Consider the following 22,821-nt stretch of genomic DNA (forward strand, 5'->3'; position numbering starts at 1 on the left):
GAACCTCATAATAAGATGTTATGGGATTCTGGTGCTCATCATACGCGGGTTTGTAATTTCGATCCCTATTCCCCCAAAGGATCAAAGCAAGAGAGCAGCCATAGAGAATTGGAAAGCGATAAAGTTCTGATGTGTATTTCTGAGGAAGAGAGGCAGGATTTGGAGAAATTAATATGGGAGGTGATTTGAATCGGCTGGAACCAATGAGACTTGAGAACTTCAAGGACAGGATGGCAACTTGGTATCTCCTGAAGGAAGGGGGTTTTTTGCCATACATGATGTCCATGGTTGGGCACGATGAAAATTGTGCATTACAGTTTGTGAATAATTGGGATGATAAGAAGGTCACAATCAACGACATTACTTTTCAAGTCACAGAGGAGGTTATTGCCATGGCAGCAAGACTCACAATAAAGGGAAAAAAGTGGAAGAAAGTCACAAAAGTCTCAGATGAGAATAGCATGAAAAACTTCTTTGTGGAGAATGAGGAGCCGATTCGCTACAGAGGAGGGTTTAAAAGGGATAAGCTTCCTGAGCCCTGAGATGATGTGTGTCTGGTCTTGATGAAGTATCTCACACTGGAAGGCAGGTTTGGAGTGTGCTATTACTATCATTTTCCCTTGTTGAATCATTTTAGAAATAGGGATTTCATTTCCATTCCGTTTTTTCTTCTTCATTCGCTTGAGGATATGACTAAGGATGTTAAGGAGAAAAAAAGTAAAGGCCTAAACTTCACCATTATTCATCAGGGGTTAATTTTCTGTCTGTATCAGTTCCACTTAGCTTTATGTCCCCCCAGAGAGGTTGTTGTGGAAAACCCCCGCCATAGTAGGATTTCCCCCCTGAGCTCCAATACGGGGACGAAAATCCATACTCCTAGGCCATCTCCTAGTAAGGACACTAAGAAAAAGAAAAAAATTGACATAGCCATAGAACAAAAGGGAAACAAGAAATTAAAAGTTGAGAAGGTGGTAGAGGTTGTTGGAGAGGATTCTGGTGAAGATATTGGGAGAAAAGCAAGAAGAAGGTCTGGTAGGCTAGCTCAGTCCTAGGCTAGGGGTAAACAGAAGTCTATTAGATACCCTATTGAGGAAGTTCAAGAAGATAGCTTTGATAATAACAGTGACAGAAGGGAGGAGGAAAACATTTCCAACTCAAAAAAGGATGATGGTAATGAGGAGGGGGAAAAAAATTTCAATTCCGGGAGCATTTTCATGGATGACACTCAAACTCAAGTGTCGGATGGCAAAGAAAGGAATACTGAGACAACCCATGTTTTAGCTAGCTTTTCACTTAAACCCCTTACTTTTTGTGATGAGACGAGTAAAAAGGATAATTCTCCAATTACCATTTCTTCCCCTGTTAAGGAAAATTCAAAGATTTCTTCTAACCCACAGGTGCTGTAGGATAAACTAAAGGGACATAAAATAAAGGAGGATGCTGCTACAAAGGTCGAGGAGCATAAAGAGGAGACAGTGACGGTGGAGGAGCATTACAAAAACCTAGAGGAAAGAGTCAAAGTTTTGGAGGAGGGGTTTTTCACCTTCTCCAAATTTGGACTTAAAGTTACTCATGCTGCTGCAACTACCCTCCAATTGCTGGCACAGGAGAAGGAGGAAGCTGGCTTGGACATGGAGGACAATAAATTGCTCTTTAAATTCCTTGCTGACGACTGAGCCCAAATTCTTCTTCATGCAAGAGGAAAAGGGAAAAAAAGAAATCTAAGTTTTTTTATTTCTGTTCAGTTATGGGGTCCATGGATCCAAAGACTTTATATACTATTATGACAGTTATAGTTTTGCTAGTTATCAGCTGTAATTATGTTTTTATTAGGTCTGGGTGCCTCGCTGGACTTTGGTTAGTTGATAGGGTCACTTTTTGGTTATAACTCTCTTGTTTTAGGTTCTTATCTCTGTCTGCTGGTTCATCTGTTTTTGCTGACTGGTTGGTAATGTTCTGGTTACTAGCTTTTGAGTGTTAATAGCCGACCCCTTGCTTTTGGTCGCTTTTAATTTTTTAAATGAAATTATAATTTCGAGTACGACCAAAAGAGCTCTTCATTGAGATCTATCTAGTCAAGTGCATTTAATTTGGATTTCGGGTTTGTGCTGCATGAAAACCCATTTTACATAGAGGAAAATCCGAATTAGCGTTGCAGTTGGTTGCTTCTCCCTCTTTATGCAACGAAAATCACAAAGTAAGCGCGTGCGGAGGGAGAGAAGATAAAAATGGCGGATCTGTTTAGCGGCGACGAGACAGCACCATTTTTCGGTTTCCTTGGCGCTGCGGCAGCTCTCGTGTTCTCCTGTACGTCTTTTAAATCACAAAACATTAATTTAAATCCCGTCTTTCTTTCCTTTACCTTTTATTTTTCCTTAAGCACCAATATCTCACCATTAAAGACACTTGAAATTTACCAGCGAGGCATCGTTTTGCCACGGCTTTGATTTTCCTGTGAATCGATGCCTGATGTTAGATTTACCAGTTCCAAGAGGTTTATTGTGTGTGAGTTTGTAGGATGGATTTTACGTTCAATAGATTGTGGGGTTTAATCAGTCCGAGCGGATACTTTTTGCTTATTTGTTTGTTATTCAAAGGGGAAGCACTACACAAGTAGTACGCTGTGAAATGCTGAACACTTTCTGCATAAGGAGCCATGCTTGAGGGTATTTCCTCTGTCAAAATTCACCTATGACTTGCAATTTACCAACAATATGTAAGCAAGTTTCATCATCACAGAAAATTTTCCATCCCCGTCCCAGGATCGTAATTCCCTGATTTTCATCCATACTTATTTTTTACAATAAAAAAGTAGTGGTGCCTGGACGAATAAATCTACTCACAGGGATTTCATCGTCGCCGCGCTTTTCCCTATAACGAAACAAAATGGGGTGAATTTTGATGAAAGATCCAGGTGATTCTACTGGCAGTTTAATTTTCTTTTGAAGGAAAGAGGCTTTGGAGGTGGAGAATCTGCGGTGTAAACAATGGGACTTAATTGCACGCTGGCGTTATTATATACCATATTTTATTAAACTGTAGAAGGTTAGAAATTCAATACTCTCCTTGAAATATCAAAGGAAGCTCATTCAGTACTATGGGATCTGTAAGATAGATTACTTTTGTCGAATTCCTTGCTTTGGTGAAACTGGTGGTGTTGACCATGTGGTGAGTGCCAACACTAGATCTGCTTAGAGATACCCAAAGCCCTTCCAAAAGAGAAAAGTCTCTGAAAGAGAAAGTTGAAGGAATTATTTTAACTTAGTAAACATCCGCATAGCCTCCACAGTGACGAGGGTTGTGGTTTGAGTTTTTCTTGGCAATCGACAATAAACTTCAGTAGTTCCATTCTTCATACTCCTTCCTGATTTTCAGTTGAACCCTCCACATGTTCTCTCGCTCCTTTCATGGTTGTCCTTGTAACCTTCTCAACCTTCAACAATTATTCTCTTGCCCAGTTTCCATTCTTTTTTATTTTGCCTTTTCTTTCTCTCTTCTCCTTATGTTTGATGCACATCGTTTTCCTTTTCTTTCCTATCTATCCATTCCTTTGGTTAATTTTCATACCCTGTGTCAACCCCTATAGATTCCCCTTCTTCCTCACCCTTTCGTTGGGTCATTCTTGTTTCCACTCCCTCATTTCTTCTGTTTCGCTTTCATAAGCTTCTCCTTATACTAATTGATTACACTATATCATAACATATCATTTTATTATATTACGTTCCTGTCACTTTTATTATACTTTTAAATTTTTATTTTTGGTTTTTGCCTTGAAGGTAACTTTTCCACCTCTAAATTTCTATTTTCTATTTTAAAGTCTAGGCTCTTATTTTTTAATCTTCTAAGCTCCCTGTCCTTGGAAAAAATTGTCTTTTTATTGTGCAAAATTTTTAATCCATCTATTTTTATTTCTCATGCCAATTATGGATTACAATGTCGGACCTAAAATGTTGATGCAAACAAAACTCACACACACACTTTTCTAGAAATAGTTTACATTGTTCATGCCCATCAATTAGCATTTTTGATCAACTTAGGTAGGAACACAGGTTCTTTATCTCTCAGATTACTCGGAGAGTGCTACTGAATAGTAGGATGAAGAAGACTTTTGATGCTTTTCTAGGCTTCAAACAACTCATCAAGGGAACTGTGACCTCCATGCAAGTTGTAACCATTCACCATGCATGCAAACAAGATCTTTAGTATCAAGGTCCAATAAAGGCCAAGTCAATCTAGACATTTGCATTTGTTATGATGAAATTCAAGCAAATATGCTAGATGAAAAGGAAGAAACACAAATGGCTGTTGGATTACTTGGAAAGTGATGCAGAAAATGTGGGGTTTCTGATTTTCATATTATGACATTTGATGCATCTCTAGACAACTGCCAACTCATCAAGGGGTTGTTTGACCTCTATGCAACCATGAACCATCCATCTTCCATTTCAACTAGCCCTTTCAGCATAAATTCAAGACCAAGTTAATCTAGACATTTGTATGTTTCGAGACAAAATTAAATCTGTTACGCAAGATGAGAAATTTTGGTAACTTGAAGCTTACTTCTTTGTCAATTGCTTCGTGGATGTTGAGAAGATTACCTCCATATGATTTTGAAGGTTTCCATCTTGGTCTTGCATAATTGGGAAAATTTCCATTATCATTTATCTGAACCTATGAAACTTGGGAGGAGTTCCTCAATGCTGTATGTGAATAATACTATCCTCTTAAGTACCATGACAGCAAGGATATTAAGTTTCAGTAGCTCTGCCAATTTAAAGAGCAATTGTTGCCAGACTACATTAGTGAGTTCCATGACTGCCTCAAATGGCCACACATTGTTGAGACAAAGTAAAATAGGTGTAAGTTGTTAAATAATAAGGTGCAGAAGTGGACTTTATCTTATATCCATGCTAGACTTGAGTAAGCCCCCTGCCATGCTTCCAAGGTGGAAGTACAAGCTGAGATAAGGTAAAATTCCGTCTCTTCTTCATCTAGTATCATGTGTAAGAATATCCAACATTGACAACCTCTCTATGGACAATTGCCTTGTGCCCTAGAAAACAACCACCATTGTCACAATGTGAAGGTCTGGGAATAAGTAGAGTGATTATCACTGCATTAGCATCCACAATGATTTTGAATGTGATGCACAAAAATCCTTGATTGTGTACTCTTCATCAAGTATCATGAAAGCAGAAGGTGTTGATGCTGGTGCTACTGGTATTATTACTGGCACCTCTCACACTTAGCTTATTGAGGAACAAGAGTGCCTCATCCATTTTATGTTTTGGGCCATTGATCAACTTCTCCACCGCACTCCCTTGGTTGTCTGCAACAAGGTAAACATATCCAAATTAAGTGTCTATGCATTTTTAGGATCATCTAGCCCATACATGACGATGTCACTTGTGATGTCATATCATTTGAGATATGTGATATTCTACCACACAAACCATACATCTATGATGGTGATCATTTTGCAGAGCTAAGCTACGTATTTAGACCATTGAAGTGAAAGGCTACATATTGTTTAGTTATGGAATGTCTTTTGAAAACCAAAGTCTGTTTGGTATCAGCCAAGCAAGCTTGAAAAATTGTGTCACATATGTAGAAGATACTGTTGCTCATGGTTCATCTCGGCATATCTGAGTGTGTAAGTAGGTGTTAGCAATATGCCAAGAACTGCATACCACACTTTAATAGCAATGGATTGATCAAAAACTGCACAGCAGTATGGTTATTCCTTGATTAGCCCAAAGGTGTTCTAATGCATATATTCATAAGTTGTCAGATTAACTGCGTTCAAAGATCCATTCTTCTGAGTGTTTTTGCAAAATATGCTCATGTACCATTTGCTCCTCCAAGTGATTTTTTTTTTTTATGTTTCTGTTTGTACAATTGAGCTTTTAGTTGCTTATGCATGTCTGGAGATTGAAACTCCATCACGATAAACTAATTATTCTCATTGACAGTATAGATTCAACATCATGAGCCCTCTGTGTTTGATAAGGGTATCATTGTGATTCTAGAGAAGGCCCTCCAGTAACGTCCCCATCTAAGTCTGAATGCTGAATGAAAATGTGGTCAACAAATAGTTAAGAAATAAAGATCATGTTTGCAGTTAAGTCAGACCAGGATTAAGTCTTCAGTATTTAAGTAGAATAATAAAGTCCTTTCGCAGTTAAGACTTCAGTGGATAAAGACTAACTCTTCAATCTCAGGTCTTCTGCTGGACAGTTGAGTTAGTTTTTGATATCCGTTTAATTATTTCAGCAAAGTATGGGGGAGCTCCTTTCAATTTCAACCACTCATAATTGAATTGATTTCCATCCAGCTTGGGAGTGCTCAAGTTAGTTTCAGTTACAACGATGAAGTATGTGATCGATTCCATGCAATTTGGAGTTTAAAGTAGTGATCGGGGCAGAAATATGGTATCTTTTGAAATTGAAAGCAAAATCTAACTTCACCTTCTGGAACAGGAAAAAATGAATACTGCTACAACAACCTAATTTTTGAAGATGCACTTCTTCAAGATTAAACCTGTTACAGCCTTGGGAACAAAAACACTCAAGAGTGGGACCTTTGCATACTGTGCGGTACAATCTTTAACTAGTAGAGTGATTTATTATTATTTGTAGGGTGCAAAAGACACTTGGGAAATTAGATCTGTTTGCTGGGCACACAAGTGAGTAATCTGATATTTTCTTTACTTTCTGAAAATATGCAACGCCAAGAAGTAAGTTTGAAGATTAAAATAAAAGATTTCAACAAGGTAGGATGAGACATTCTAGAGATATCCAGGAACCATACAATACAGCAACTCATGCAAGGAAGTAGGAAACTACATGGGGAATATAAAACGTGAGTAAGTTTACTGAATCTTTGCTGCAAGAGAATGAGGTGGTCACTTTGGTTGAAATAATGCACTTATTGATTTGAAGGTTCAATTTGAATATATCTCTGATGACTCCATTTCCAACATACTTCAGGTTCAAAGGAGCATCCATAGACATGACTATAATTTGTGGAGAAATGAGATGCTTATTGGGGGAAGAAATAAGGACTGATGTAATCACTTGCATGTTCAGAGAATTGGAATGCTTGACCTTGGTGTGCAAATGCAGAAAGTTAGTTCACAGTCACACTACACCTTACATTGAAATGAAAAACAGCGTATGACACAACATTTTGTGATACAAGCGAACCTATGTGGTTAGAGAGTAATCAGTGCAAAGACATCAACAACTACAATAACAAATTAAGCAACAACAAGCTCGACTGTAGGCCCTTACAGATAACCAACAATATTAGAACTATGGTGGTTATGCCCTGCATTGTCAAGCTCAGAATTAGGAGCATAATCCACATTATAATAACCTTTCAAATGTGGGAATTTCATTCTTCAGGTAGGTAGCAAGATTCCCACTGGTACAACAACTTTTGAAAATGGAGAGATATTGACAACATGTTTTCTTTGGATTCATTGAATATTCTAATGCAATCCCTAATGAAATTAGGAGAAAGCTCCCAAAACTATAATCTAGTAATGTGGTCATAGGAGAAGAACGTCTGAGGAGATTCATCATCATCACAGATGAGTATGAAGTTGAATGTGAGGATGTGATGATGAACTTTTTTGTTTATTCCTTGGAGGAAAGTTGAAAAGAATGTTACTGCCGTTTGTTTGATAGCTGTATAGATTCATGGGACAAATTCATGCGAGTATTCAAACTATGGTATGGGGATAGGTTTAATCCCAATTTTGCGATCCATGAATTAACATGAGGAAATGAGTTGATGATGGATTTCAATAGTATATTTATTATGACCATGATATGGTTCAGTCAATGTAAGACCAAATAAATCAATGTGCTTGGTCTTGTATTGTAGCATGTTTGATGGTAATGTTGGATATTTTGCTTAGATGTAAGAATCCAGACCTCGAGAATGGTGTATGTCACCACAAATCAATATTCAAAGCAACATGCAGGCATTAGATGAGCACCTTAAGAGAGTAGATGTGAAGATATTGCAATCAAGTAGAGGTATTCAATAAAAGCCTCTTTTTGTCGAGGATGAGTTGGATAAGTTAATGGGATCAATTAAGGACTTACCTTATAAGTGCAAGGAATGAAAATGGCCTATCTCTTGGTAATGCTATTGCATCACATTAGAATGAAGGATAGAGGCTATACAATAGAGCTTATAACACATATTGGTCTAAAAACCCACTGCAGAATGATAGGCTGATGATTCAAAAAGCAAGAAAATTCTATCAAGTTGCACAAAGATCCCCTTGTTCCATTAAGAAAGGAGCTTGGGAGAACCACTGCAAAAGGATTGGCTGATGATATAAAAGCATGAGGATTCCAGACGATTTGATAGGGATCCCCTTGATAAGAAAGGAGTTGTGTGAGTTTTCAAGAGAATGTACTATGGTAATGGGATCAATTAAGGACTTACCTTATAAGTGCAAGGAATGAAAATGGCCTATCCCTTGGTAATGCTATTGCGTCACATTACAATGAGGGACTACAATAGAGCTTATAACACATATTGGTCTAAAAACCCACTGCAGAATGATAGGCTGATGATTCAAAAAGCAAGAAAATTCTATCAAGTTGCACAAAGATCCCCTTGTTCCATTAAGGAAGGAGCTTGGGAGAACCACTGCAAAATGATTGGCTGATGATATAAAAGCATGGGGATTCCAGACAATTTGATAGGGATCCCCTTGATAAGAAAGGAGTCGTGTGAGTTTTCAAGAGAATGTACTATGGTGTGAAGTATGTTACCTTTTGTATGATCCTATAAAGCAGACTAATCAAATATGCTTTTGTCCCTCCCCAAATGTGTGCATCCCTGTATTTGATTCAGATATACATCAGACACATCTTAGATACACGTCAAATAGTAAACCCATCCCTGCCCTAAAGGCCATGATTTCCAATAATGTCAGATACTATGTGATTTTATTTTTTAAAAACTTGACAGAAATCTTCCTAAATTTAATATAAAAAACTTCATTCATGCAATTTTTTTGTTTTTGTATAAACAAAGCTTATACCAAATGAGGAAGTCAAATGAACTGTTTTTCTAGTTCAGCGACCCATTTTTTTGGGTTATCTTCCAACACAGCTCTATTATTTTTCCATATTGTAAACTTTGCTATATAGTACACAATTGCACTATTAGGGTTAGAAGACAAATATCTAACAACTAAATGCAGATTCCATCAATGAAAAAAAGGAATAAAACATAAAAAATTGAAACAAGAATACACAAAATTTAATGTGGTTTACCTAATCTTTGGCCACGTCCACCAAATACTAAATAGAGACTCCAATCTTATTATCCAGTAAATCAAACAGATTACAGTCAGCAATCCCCTTGAAACTCAATACCGCTGCGAAATGCTACTAAAAAATCCTAACCCTAAGCCATTTTATCAAGATTTATGTTGGTTAGAAAAATAGGGTTAAAAAATGTGATTGAATAGAAAAATTAACTCCGGACGCTTTTGTACAATAATAGAAGTTGTTTGAGCTTTTGGGGGCACTGCCTCTTGAATAGTTGTTTGAGCCCTTGGACACCGCAAGAGGCGTTGCCCTTGACCCCATCTTGGGGGCATTGTCCCCAAACTCCCTTTGATTAATTTGGGGGGAAACTGTGTAGATAAAAGTTGGGAAAAATTAACCTCCGAGTTTGGTTACGCTCCATATAACTCTTGTGGTTTTTAAAGAAGTTGTTTTTCCCAATCAAGAGGGCAGCCTTGAGTATTGTGATAATGAATTCATAAGTTGGACACATTTGAATACGGGCTGGATGACGAAGATGAGTATATGACATAGGGTGTCGATGGAAAATAATTCCTATATTACTGGTGTATATGATTTTATTTATGTTTTTTTTTTGAGGATCGCTGCCAATGTAATAGCACTGCCATTATGTTTGGTATGTGTGTTCCACGTGCAGATATATCTCTTTATATTGTGGATGAGATATGGATAGACATGTCCCTTCATGGGACATCTCTATTCATTAATATTTAATTAATATAATAGTTTACTATTTAACTACACACACAAATATTTATTTACACACAGACACACACACACACACACACAACTTTAGTTTAGTCTCATGAGTTTATCCAATTGAAGCTACCAAACATTAATACTCTGTATTATATAGGGAGGATAAACACAAGAGACATTACACCATTGCTAATATTAGGAATGACAAATTTTAAAGATATCTTTGATCAAAGAAATCCACCATTTTAATATCACATTTGATATCATGAGTATTGGCCTCTAGAATTCACCAAATATATTGGTTAATGGCAAGTAGAATATCAACTCATGATATTAAAAATTTTGCAATCACATGAGTAGCGGTCTCCAGAATATCAACATATGATATTCTCCAAATACTCTGAGTAATTGTCTGCAGAATATCAACACATGATATTCACCATGTTGAAATCACAAGTATTGGCCTCTAGAATATCAACATATGATATTCACCAAATACTCTTTGTAATGGCCCGCAAAATATCAACATATGATATTTACCATGTACTCAATAACATTTGATATCACATTTAATATAATGAGTACTGGCCTCCAAAATATCAACACATGATTTTCACCAAATACTCTTTTGAATAATGGCCTCCAAAATGTCGAGATGCAAGATATTCACCAAGTACTATGAGTGATGGCCTCCTGGAGATCAAGTCACATGATATTCACCAAGTACTCTCTGTAATGGCCTCCAGAACATCAATTTGCATAACATTCACATGTACTCAAAATGTTTATAAGGTATGTGCACACGCATTCTCATAATGCATACAATATAAACATCCACCATGCAAAGTATAATCTATCATGATTTGCATAGGCATTGTAAGATATCCATTATAATAGAAAATTAACTTATTGTAAGATTGTCACCTTTCAATAACATCTACAAGTACAAGTGATAATCATTTGGAAGTTGTCACTTCCTCATGATACACTGGGGGTAGGCCCATTAAATCATGCAGTCATACACATGATACCAAATGTTTACATGAATTCAAAATTCCCTTTGATTCTGATATGATCAAGATCTTCAAGGATCAACTGAAACATATCCTCTAGTTGCTTCTTTAGATGAATGTGTCAGACTCTCTTTGATCATCAATCTTTTGAGCTTCTTATCCAAACTTGCCTTTAACAAAGTGTTAGACTCCCGCTGAATCTGATATCAATCATTTTGCCTGCAATAACAATCTCGGAGGGAAAGATCAAGGCACATAGCTCTTATAGCATAACTATATAAAAGATCTTTCCGATGTAATATAGATAAATGTCTAATCTTTAAAGATATAAGTATATATTCCACCTTTTATATGAATATATATTGTAATCTATAATTTTAATATATTATTTTCTTATTAATGCCACATATAAAAATCCTAAGTGACCAATTTATTAAAGCTTTTAATACATTATTATACACACACACACACACACACACACACACACACACACACACACACATATATACCCTTTCATAAAGTCAAACTAACTTGAAATAATAATATGCATACCTCCTTACACCTCGTACGATAGCCATATGCAACGTGGTCTTTATGCGTAGACCAGATCCCTTAGAAGTTGGTTGACTACTATATACAAGTGGTGGGTTTCTTGTAATCATGTCCCATGTGATTGGGCCGAGGAGGGTCTTTTAATAATTCTGTTGTAGAAATGCTACGTAATTGTAATGTGTACTGTTCAAACTTACCACTGTGGAAGTATGGTTTCCATGATACCTCTTAGTGAGTTGCATCCCTCGACCATTCCTAGCCTATACGCTGCTTTATACATCTATCCCAATTAATAGGTTGACTTTCGGTGTCACTCTCTTTATAAATTTTCCTCCCAATTCAACGTCTTTCGTTATCATTAACTCTCCTTCTAAATGCAGTCCAATGGGAACAAATCTGAGCCCCTCTACCGTTAATGCAGAAATGACGCTTGTTTACTCGCACACATCAGGTTTGGTCAAAGAAACATAACAGACCCCTATCACGCTGGATATGAGAAAGCATTCAAAATACTTCTTTGCAGATCAATTCAGACCTTTTCATGTGTGCTTTGGGATGTTTAAACATGCAGAGTTCTCCACCACTTCAAATTGCCATTCATTTATTTGTTTCGATGCTAGTTAAAACTTAACATACCTCCCTTTGCCAATAGATTTGGAGAAGACCTCTTAGTGTTTCAATATTGAGAATGCCTCCTCTAACAAGGATTCCTATGATTTTCTTATACACTATGAATTTGACGACACATTGCCTCCTTTACAACATGTATGTCATCGACTGTGTTGTGTTTGCATAGCTCATAAAAATGTTGGTGTTTGGTATGCATTGAGCGTTCACCATAGATCTTTGTTTGTTTAGTTCATATTTCATTTCACTTCTGCAACATTCTTTAATACACCATGGCCAATAACAATTTCGTATTGGAAAGACTTTGTGTTGTGTGGCTACCTTATCTGCCAGTTTTCCAAGTTTCTTCAATGAGATCTAGTGATGATTCAGTGAAAGAGTATCTGGTCTTTCATTTGAGATAAATTTTAACAGTGTTCTGATAACTCCTACATTTGCAACTGGCTTTGATACCATGTTATTTTGAAGATCATTACAAATGTTGTAAGAATTTGGCTTAGGCTAGAATTCACCCAAGAACTAAAGAACTCAACACAAGCACACAATAGACCAAAATAGACAGAGTATGATCAGAATGACGATATTCATTCAATAACTCGTTTCAAGAGTGCACTAGGAGTGCCTGGATATAAAGGCCTCAGGAGAGCTTGTAGAATGCATAGAAGTCAGCATCATGATATGTCATACAACCAGGCACATGTCCACCAGATATGGATTATCCTCCATTAAGCACGGGATTAAGTGCGATGATGTGAGGATAAGCCTACAATGGTGTAGCACGCAAATCAGTGGTGTAGACAACATGTGCTAAATGAGGAGTGCGGATAACTGTGTTGTCAACATGACAACTCAGTGAATGATGCATACTCCTGTGTTGTAGACACCACGTGCATAATTAGAGTTGCGTAACTCAATGAGAGTTCACAAACTCCTAAGTGTCTCACTAAAATAATAATAAAATAATGCAAAATAATTAAATAATGCATTAATCTAAGTAAAACTTAAGTAAGTGTAATAAGTAAATACTTATTTACACCAACACCCCCCCTTAAGTGCAACTTAGGGGAATGCCCTTAAGCTTATGAAATCTAGGGTGAAATGCAGTATGGGTCCCGGCTACTAGGCCATGTTAGGTACCCATGTACATAATGATATGCAATCTCCCATAAAGCGGGGAAAGAGGGAAAACCTCGTGGGAAAAACCCTCCCCCAAAAAGAGAGATAAAGGAGGATGCATGGATGGATGGAGTAATCAAGATCCCCCCATTATGACATACATCCAATATATACATAAGAGAATGATGAGAAGAGGTAGAGAGACAGAAAAGGCTCCCCCCCCAAAGAAGAATGCTGAACAGTGATTGCTCCAATGAAGAAGCTGATCCAAGACTGCAGCATGGTGTTCCTCCCCTTAGGAAGAAACAATGCCAAGGGTACAACTGAGATGCTTCCGCTGTGTGTGGAAAGAATCCCATGGAAAAGTGATGTCTCTAAAACTTGCTCATCTGGCTGAAGAACTTGTCCCAAAGAATTGTTTGTCTCTGCAACTGATGAAGAACCTTGCTGCAACTGCTGATCATAAGTATCCACAATCACGTCAATCTGTGAGGATTGATCATGTAGAGAATGAACAAGAGAGTCTGGAACCCTCGTGACAACTGAAGAAGGTAATTCTGCATCAAGAAGAAGAGGCAGATCATGAATACTGTCCCCCAAATCTGTCACTGAACCTGTATCTGGAAGACTAGAAGTACCTTGTTGTTCTGGACCTATCACTGTGGTGATGTATGCATGTGGACTGAATTGATGAAGTGACCTCTCACTGTATTTGTCGACAGAACTCCACGTGTCTGAAGCTGTTGAAGCACTATCGCTGGAATCACTATTAGTATCCACACTATATGATGTGCGAAGAGGAGTAGAGGACAAGCTCCGTGAACTTTCCTCAAAATGTACATCCTTCTCCACAAATATCCGATGTGTCTCAAGATCTAGAAGTTTATATGCCTTCACACTGTCTTCATAACCAATGAAAGTACAAGGCCGAGATGACTGTGCCTTGCATCCTCTGGAAGATATCTTTGCCCATGCAGGACAACCGAAGATTCTGAAGTGTGTCACAATAGGTTTTCTGCCACACCATGCCTCAAAAGGAGTTTTGGCATCTAAGGCTGGATGAGGAGAACGATTAAGAATGTGAGTGGCACTTGAGATTGCTTCGACTTCTAATGATGGATCGAGAGACTTGGCATGAATCATGCAACTTGTCATAGACTTAAGAGTTCGGATCCTCAATGCTGCAACATCTGTCTTATGCGGACTGAATGCTGAAGGAGTCTGAAGATCAATTCCCTCATGTTTGCAAAAATCCTTAAGTCTTCTATTCACATCCATGTTTCCATTTTCCATGCAGAGTACTTTGATGGCTTTCCGTTCTACATGAGCCTTGAAGTCTAGAAACTTGTCCAACACTTCATCCTTACTATGCAGAAAGTAGACCCAAGTGAACCTTGAAAAGTCATCAACAAAAGTGAGTATGTAGTGACCCTGGCTGAATGCAAAAGGACCTGCTAATACCATGTGAACCATCTGAAGAACACTTGTTGCTCTTGAAGACTTCCCTCTTTGTAACTTCCCTTCTGGATGCATATCCACTGAATCTGTTGAACATTCACCCTTAGAAAAGTTGATTTGAGGTAGACCTTTCACCATGTGGTATGTGTAAAGTTGCTGAAGGTAGCGGTAGTCAAGATGACCATACCGCTCATGCCATAATTGCATGTTTGAATTTGATTGAGATAACAAGGCTTTTGAAGAAGACTTGGGCACAAAATGAGAGAAAGAGTTCCCCACTGCAACCGAGGAATTATCTTTAAGACTGTGCACTTTTACCGAGTCTGGAAGGAACTCAACTCTATGTCCATCTCCAAGGTGAGTGATTTGGTAGATTGATAGGAGATTTGAACTTAGGTTTGGAACATAGAGAACCTCTTGGAACTCTCCATTTTCCATCTCCACGTTGCCTTTCTCTTCAACTTCCATTTTGCTATCATTCCCCATGAAGATGTGCGGTACCTTTTGAGTGATTCAATGAAGAAAAATCCTCCTTTGAAGAACCCATATGATATGAGGCACCTGAGTCAAATATCCATTCCTTTGAAGAGTTTGCATTTGCCATGAATGCTTGCCCTTTGCCCTTTGAATCTGAAGATGACCCTTTCTCCTTGTAAGCATTAGGCAATGGAACATTATGTTTTTTCATGATGTTGGTTAATTCATCAATCTGTTTAAGATAACACTCATGCTCTTCATGACCTGATTTTTTGCAATAAGCACACTTCTTCTTCTCCTTATTGTTGTTGTCCCCCTTCTTGTTGGAATTTGAGGACTTGCCTTGTTGATTGGATTGAGGTGTTGTCTTTTCTGCATCCTCAAATTTGTCCTTCCATTTCTTCTTACCCTTTCCTTTATTCGAAGATTGTCCAGCTGAATTTTGAGAACCCTCATTGGGCACCAATGCTTTGGACTGAGGTGATTTGAGAATCCCCATTGATTTCAACTTCTTTTCTTCATCATCCAACAGTTTTGCATATTCATCAAAAGTGACTTTCTTTTAGGTAGACCCTAAGGTAGTCTTTGAGGTATTAAAAGAAGATACAAATGTGGAATACTCCGATGACAGCTTGTTATGGATGAGCTAGATCAGTCTGTCATCTTTGATAGAATTCCCACAATCACTAAGCTTTGTCCTTAATTCATTCACTTTAATGATGAAGTCCTGTATGGAGTCATATGACTTAGGATCTAAGGATACAAGCTCATCTTCAATTTTGAACACATCCTCTTTAGACACTTTACCATATAGTCTTTCGAGGGTATCCCAAGCTTCCTTGGATGTAGTACATTTCTTAATTTGATACATGATTTTATCATTTACCCCCAAACATATATCACCTAGGGCTTTCCTATCCATTGCTACCCAATTTGAAATTTCACTTATTGATACATTATCACCTGCTGGTTTAGGAAGAGTACCATCTACAAATTGTGAAACTCCATTATGCATTAAGCGATACAACATTTTGATTGACCACGAAGCATAGTTATGAGGAGTTAATTTAGGAAACTTAAAGTTGCCCATAATGCAAAAAATGAAAGAAAATTGCAGAAAAGAGAGAACACAACACCAAGAATACCCCCCTTTTCACTAAATCAAGAACCCCCCCCAAGATAGATGCTTTGGGCACTTTATCAGTAGTGCGTTTACAATGGGCCACTTGCCAATTTTGGCCTTCGTGGACTTCTTATTTTGCTTGTTACAACTTCTTAATAGAGTACAAATCTGAAACTTTACAAAGTGCTACAATTCTGAAGCATTACAAAGCAAAGAGAGGCCCTATTGTTGAAAGTGACAATTTTGTCTACACAACACTACAATCTGATGCCAGAACTAGAAAGTAGACGAAAAAATATGCACTGTCAAAAAAAACAAAACCTGTTTTCGACTCCAGATGTGCCCGTACAGAGCGTTTGAAGTTGCAAAATGTAGGATTATCCAGGTACAGTCGCCAAAAAATGCAATTCTTGAACAATCCGTGCACCAAAACCAGAAAATAGCTGCACCACTGAAAAATTTGGAAAATTTTACCCAATTTCAAAAAAAATTGCACTTGATTTGGAGTCTGGATGTGCGAGTTATGGCCTCTTGAAGTCGGATTGCAAAAACCAAAATGAATGTGGTGAGGGGTTGCACCAGCAAAAGATGGGGTTAAATTTGACGGTCATACGACCGTCGCAATAGTTCTAATTTGGCCTGTGATGATGTCTAGATGGGCGTCAATTTTAGGTTCATAAAAGTGATGACGTTAGCAAGCGTCTGGCCAGTTGGATGACGTGGTAGATTGCGCTACCTTCCGTACTGTACGGAAAAATCCGACGTGTTTTGCTGACAAAACAGTGTACGGAGGGTTGAGTCAGCAATGATGTGTCGTTGATTGGACTGCACAGTCGGATTGCTGACTGTATAGGTAGTAAAGTGACTGCGGATTTGCAGGATCATGTGGCATTTAGAATTCGCCGCGTGGCGGGAAGGACGACCTCTGCGTGGCGTGGGCGGATTGGCCCTCGTGTCCAGTTGTTGTAGGCTTGTCTGCCGTGTGGGCAATTTGAGGGGCGCAGCGTGTACAGAGGCTGGACCTGGGACGTTTAGAGGTCACCGGAATCCGTTCTGCAGTCGATAGAATATGCTCTGCGTTGCCGGGTATCAGAGGTTTAATCCCATGTTTGTGGGATGGGCTAGATTTGTGGGTTTTAAAACCAACTGCCCGCGTAGAGTATGTAAAGTTGGATGCCGAATTGAAGAGCTGCTTGATCGGGATTGTGGACAGTCGTTGCCGGAGTTGGAATGTGAGAAATCCCTGCCGGATTTGATTTGTCGTTGCCGAAATTTGTGAATGGACGCCTACAAACCGTTGTGACGGATCTATGACGGGTTTTGACAGGTACGACCTGCGGAATTGTAGAGGTACTACCGGGGTATATTGGCCCGAATTTAATAATAGAACCCTGCGAATAATTAATAAAATCTGCCAAATACAGAGCCGAGTCGGGGTGTCACTGCCCGGTTCGGTTAAAATTATTTCTCTGTACAAATTGAAAAAATCCGAAAATATGCAAAGTCAGAAAATACAGAGAAATATGGATCCGAAAATTAAACAATCAGATCAATGAAACGATTATACCCGAATTGCAAATCGGGGCCTTCTGGTTTCGATTTGCAAAAATTTTTTGCCTCACGATCAACTTTCACCCAATATAGGCAAATTTATAGTTGATCTTCACCGAATCGACGCTCCGAACACAACGGTGAGGTTAGATCTGGCTCTAGATGCTCCCAATTTCTGCGGGTCCTCCGGATTCGTGTCGAGGTGCTGAAGCATGAACGGCCTTGAATGGCTACGTGATGAGAATCCTCCTTGGCTCTGATACCATGTAAGAATTTGGCTTAGGCCAGAATTCACCCAAGAACTAAAGAACTCAACACAAGCATACAGTAGACCAAAATAGACAGAGTATGATCAGAATGACGATATTCATTCAATAACTTGTTTCAAGAGTACACTAGGAGTGCCTGAATATAAAGGCCTTAGAAGAGCTTCTAGAATGCATAGAAGTCAACATCATGATATGTCATACAACCAGGCACATGTCCACCAGATATGGATTATCCTCCATTAAGCACGAGATTAAGTGCGATGATGTGAGGATAAGCCTACAATGGTGTAACACGCAAATCAGTGGTGTAGACAACATGTGCTAAATGAGGAGTGCGGATAACTGTGTTGTCAACATGACAACTCAGTGAATGATGCATTCTCCTGTGTTGTAGACACCATGTGCATTATTAGAGTTGCGTAACTCAATGAGAGTTAACAAACTCCTAAGTGTCTCACTAAAATAATAATAAAATAATGCAAAATAATTAAATAATGCATTAACCTAAGTAAAACTTAAGTAAGTGTAATAAGTAAATACTTATTTACACCAACAAATTTAATAGCATTGCCATAAAGTTTGGTATGCGTGCTCTAAGTGCTGCGATCTCTCTTTGTATTGTGGATGAGATATGAAGATACATGCCCCTTAATTAATATTTAATTAATATAATAGTTTATTATTTAACTACACACACACACACACATATATAACTTAAGTTTAGTCTCACGAGTTTATCCAACTGAAACTACAAAACATTAACAATTTATCTGACTTGTGTTCCTATTGATGTTACTCTTGAAACAAATACAAAAGATGTGCTTGAGGTCTATCTAAGAATTTTCTTAGTAGACAAGTGTTGACTAGTTGTACACCTTTTTGCTGCTAAATGGGTGGCTAACCCAAATTGCATGTTGGATTTTGGAACCTCTTGTTATGTCATATGTCTTGAAGTCATGAATTAATTGGGCTTGCAAGTTTCAAAGTCTTATGGAAAATATTTTGCTATGGATTCTCAAGAGGTTAATGTTATAGTATTGTGAAAGGTTTAGAGGTTCAGCTTGCTACACATCCAAGAAATTCTTAATTGATGACTATAATTATTGTTAATGTCCTTTCGAAGTGGGGCTCATTGTCTAAAAAGTTAGGGTCATTCATTGGTGGGGGTATTCAAATGGATCTATCATATGCCTTTATCCCATTGCATGATAAAAAAGTTAAGTTGCACTAGGAGAAGAAGATGATGGATACTATTGAAGATTGTGACAAGATTACAAATGAATTTTTTTATTAAATGTTGGTGTTGATAAATTCATTGCATATTTCCTTGATCAAAACCTCTAAACTAATAATTTTGTTTTTTGTTTTGATCCAAACAGTGATGGAAGTGAATTTTGGACTATGCTCTTTGACATTACAATCTTTTTATTACCCTACTAGCTATGCATAGAATGAAGCTCTCATGTTGGGTTTAATATTGTGTACAACCATGGGATAAGGTGCTTGAAGATCCTAGGTAATTTGGAGTTGATTTTTTTAGGTGAGAGATAGATATATAACAAAAATGACATTTAATGTTCTGTCCACATCACAAAATGAGAGGAAATCATTTATTTAAATGATTTATTGAAACCCTTATGTCTCCCATAGGTTAGATGCCACCTTTTAATTTGTTAATTAAAAATTTAAATCATCTAATGACTCCCTAGATTGGGTGCTCACCCCTAGGAGTCGCCTTCTCAAACAATTTGTGATGATGGGACTCAAGTGATTTAACTTTTAATATTTAAATAAATGAAATATTTGAAGTTACCGATTTTTGCTTTGGGAAGGTTTCGGAGATGAGAGCCTGTTATGTGGCTACACGATATTTTTCTTCATTACGACATGGATGGGCACATGTGTCTATATATATATGTATTATATATACAAAGGGTAATATACAAAATCGTAAAACTAAATCATTTCATAGTATGAATCTATGATGCTTGATCATTGATTAATGCCAAATTTTAAAGACAAACATAAATTTTTTAAATACTTGCTCATTGATCTATGTTCACGATTCTAAATAAAATATCACATTGAATTATTGAATTACAAAATGAAAATCCAAAATATAGTTCATTAAAGTTTGAAACACGTTTCAATGTTCATTAATCACGAAAGTGTTCATCAATCATCAAATGGATATCAAAAAAATCAGCATCAATGGGGTCTTTGGCAGCTGCAAGTGGTAGGTCAACATTATCATTAGAACCCAAATCGGTTCCATTAGAGGTTATTGTGTCATCATCATTACCCACATCAAGCAAAGCGGCTCTAGCAAGATCCTAAATCGTCAAATCTAAGTCAATAGACTTGGGTGCTACATCCCTAAACTTCTTCGCCCCCTTGTATTTTCGAGCCTTGTATGCCATGAGGCACAAATTTGTGTGAATAAAGACCAAGTCTCTTGCTTTTTTGGCAGCCAACTAGTATGTACTCCAATTCTACTTAGTGACAAGAGAGTTGACAACCTAAAGAAAACCTACAGAGTAAAAAAATACAAGATAAATTCAATTGTGTTAAGTGTTACCCTCTACAATGCAAGTGGCCAAAAAAAGAAGAAGGAAAAAAACTTAAAAGCTTACTTGTGATAGGATCTTTAATTGCAAGAGGTTGGAGGTACAAATAATTTTACCCATGAACGTACAACCATATAATAGCATCCATTCTTCTTCTAGTCATTGACAACAATAGGGTCTACATCTATTCTTGAGATAAACAATCTAAATTCTCTCATAATATTGCACTTACCCATGGATCATTGAAGAGTCACGCTCTCTTGTACCCACTAGCAACCTCAACATCATACTTTTATGCTATAGTACCTGGGAGATATAGCATATGTTAGGAGGTGTAAAGGACTAGTTATCTTGTTCCAACGATGAAGAACAACTGCTTACATCTTGGGCATGGGTACACTGTTTACCTGTGCTTTGCCACTGCCACTGAAGCAATGCCGCATCGTGGCTGAGTGTTTCGTGGGCGTGCTTACTTGGGGTGAAACCCTGGCGCATCGGGTGTGCTTATATCTCGGGCACGAGTATGTCGTGTACTTGTGCATCACCTCTGCCATTGAAGCAATGCTGTACTGTGGCCACACCATTTGTCGCAGCTTGCGGGTGCAGGAGTATGTCTTAGGTGTGAGAGTGTGTGGACGTGTGCATGGGTGCATGCGAGGTGCTTCTAGGAGATGCATAGGGTGCTTCTGACTCCCGTGTTGAAAAGTCTATTTTTAATTTTTTAAAAATTATTAACTTACCCATGAGGAATCTAGTAGTTCTATAGATGAAGACTTCAATTTAGGGGATGATTAGAGAGCTCCCACCCTTACATTTTCATTATTGACATTTTGTAGATTGTAGTCACTTTGATATGACCATGATACATTATTTCATTTCACTGTTTCATGCTACTCTGCTCATTGTAATCATGAGCATCTTGATCTTTGTGATGTATCATATTTATAATTTGAACAATGAATTTTGAATCTTTCATGGCTGAATTTCATAGTCAATGATTGACTTACATGGTACTATGTGTGATTTATATTTCTTATTTATCATTATGTTTAAAACTTTAATTTTATTAATGTTACAACTTTCTATGAGTATGCTACTAAGTTCAATGGTCGTTGATTTTGAAGTTTGAAGTTTGAACTTATGTTACGTAAATCACATTTCAATTTTCTATATTCACTGTTCAACTATATTTGGTATGTTATATCGAAGTATTATTTCATAATTAGCATTTCAAATCATAAATGTATACTATGCAACCTCCTCCCTTCCCCTCTTCCCCTATTGCCACACCCTTGACATCCCCTCATGTCCCCAAATTTGAGGCCCCTTTTATGGTGCACTTGAAACTTGTCTTGATGTCTCGCCGCATCGCTACACCCTCATTTCAATGTAGCATTGGCTATCTCTCAATAAACAAGGTTAGAGGAATGTATTATAACTCGCTAATTTTATTTTCTTCAACATTGTGTCCATGCTATCAAAGACATCCCCCAAGCATGGTTCATCCATGTCAGCAAACTGAAGCATAAACATGATAAGTTCGATTAATTTCAATACATAATGCATAGAAGCCCACCGATCATCATCCAATATGATTGCCTTGAACTTTCGGACCCTCATTGTATTGGATGACTTCTAGATGCCCTATTGGTTGCTAATAACCATTTGTAACAATACCCTCTTTCACCCACTGTAATGTCCCCACTTCTTAGGACATCTTTACCTATAGAAATTATTAGCAAGATAGATTATTAAATTAAATTCTAACAATTTATATCTAAGAATGCCATTATTACTACACCTCCTTAACGATTCCTTCAATCAAGCTTCCTAATCCTCTAGGAGGATCCCCTGTGTAATGAGGAACGACCCTTGATTATTCGACCTTCCTCCTTGAAACTACTTAATTTTTGTTGAATCAAAAAATCAATCAAAATCCCTTGAAAATCTTTTGAAAATTTCCTAACAAAATTTTAAAGAAAAATCACAATTTTTTTTTTTTTTGAAAAATTGGTCAAAAACCTTCTTAAC

The 22,821-nt window shown here is 37.6% G+C and overlaps 1 protein-coding gene across 1 annotated transcript in view; it reads left to right on the forward strand.

Moving 5' to 3' along the window:
• The first annotated feature begins 2,143 nt into the window (after positions 1–2,143).
• Positions 2,144–22,821, forward strand: part of LOC149567010 (V-type proton ATPase subunit c2) — a 37,629-nt gene continuing 16,951 nt past the window's right edge. The window contains exon 1 of the mRNA XM_089820214.1: positions 2,144–2,307. Within this exon, the coding sequence (XP_089676340.1) occupies positions 2,229–2,307 (79 nt within the window). The 5' untranslated portion in view covers positions 2,144–2,228. The remainder of the gene's footprint in view (positions 2,308–22,821) is intronic.

Source organism: Cupressus sempervirens, chromosome 3 (genome assembly GCF_028749045.1).
Source record: "Cupressus sempervirens isolate cs-2001-9-10 chromosome 3, ASM2874904v1, whole genome shotgun sequence".
Classification (NCBI taxonomy): Eukaryota; Viridiplantae; Streptophyta; class Pinopsida; order Cupressales; family Cupressaceae; genus Cupressus; species Cupressus sempervirens.